The following is a 1,233-nucleotide window of genomic DNA, read 5'->3' on the forward strand; positions in this document are numbered from 1 at the left end:
ATATATATATATATATATATCTAAGCAAGAAAAGACTAGCCGCGCGGCATCGAAATCGAGCAGGAGTCTTATTACCTTTCCTGTGAGAGAATCACGTTCCCTCAGCAATTCTACAATGCACCGTCGTCCTGGAGCACGAGGGCGATAAACCAGTACACCATCTCCCCCTCGCGCACCTCCGTCGCGGTCATCGCGGAGCCCCACGCCAAGCTGTCGTCATCACCCGTCAACATTGCCGTGCCCCACTTGGCCGGCTTCTCTACCCACACTGACCCGTTCTGCACCATCCGCTCTAGGACCGCCTGCACGCGGTGCGGGCGCCACATCAGCCGCTCTTCGAGCTGCCACTGAGTGAGCGCCACGCACTGAACATCGAGAGGGACGTTGGAGTAGTCACTCTCGTGGTCGCTCTCGCTGGCATCAGCACCAGGAGCCGCACCACGATACCACGGAATGATCCCTGCCCCCACGCGCGTAGCAGACACCACACCGCCCTTCGACCTGGGTTCGTTCTTCGCGTTGGACGCGCGATATGCCGCAACCGCTTCGGCCCGCTTGCTCAACACACTGTCGAGCAATGGCACATCGTCGGCGCTGCGGCTCCCGTCGGGTGTTGTCTGAATGTACTTTACGCCACCAAGCTTTACTACGTTGTAGCCGTCCCCCAGAACATGCAGCTTATCCAGCGCCATGCACACATCGCCTTCCGTGATGTCGTTGCGATTGCCACCCTTACCATCCGAAGTGTAGCGCTTCTTCATCAGCTGCACAATACGCTGTAGCGGGACATACGAGCCACAAAATTTCCGTTCCTTAATGCACACCTCGACCACCCTACTGGCAAGACCGTAGTAGAAGTCGCCCAGTCCCAGCATCCCTGCAAACACGTTCTTCTTAGAGGAGATAAGGTCAACGTCGAGCGACTCTGCAAGCTGCCGAAATCGTGCGCGGGCAACCGGGTCATGCTTGATCTCCTCTTTATGCTTCTGTGCGAGGATGCGCAGGTGGTCTTTGAGGCTTTCCAGCTCATCTGCTATCTGCCCGACCCGCTCAGCTGTAATTTGCGCTCCCAGGTCTGTCATCTGCCGCTGCGTCTCCTTCTTGTTCTGAACATGTGCCACACCAATACCGCGCCGCATCTTTCCACTCAGCCAACAGATAATGTTCTTTACTAACTTCACAAACACCCATGCTCAATACAGAGGTTTATATATATATATATATATATATATA

At 55.0% G+C, this 1,233-nt stretch overlaps 1 protein-coding gene across 1 annotated transcript; it reads right to left on the reverse strand.

Annotated features, from left to right (window-relative positions):
• Window positions 1-110: 110 nt before the first annotated feature.
• Window positions 111-1,139, reverse strand: DQ04_01261060 (ESCRT-II complex subunit VPS22; the record flags this gene model as incomplete). The annotated part of the gene is made up of 1 exon (XM_009310474.1): window positions 111-1,139. The coding sequence occupies one exon, from the start codon at window positions 1,137-1,139 to the stop codon at window positions 111-113; it is 1,029 nt and encodes a 342-aa protein (XP_009308749.1).
• Between the last annotated feature and the right edge of the window lie 94 nt (window positions 1,140-1,233).

Source organism: Trypanosoma grayi (assembly GCF_000691245.1).
Source record: "Trypanosoma grayi strain ANR4 Tgr_126_V1, whole genome shotgun sequence".
NCBI lineage: Eukaryota > Euglenozoa > Kinetoplastea > Trypanosomatida > Trypanosomatidae > Trypanosoma > Trypanosoma grayi.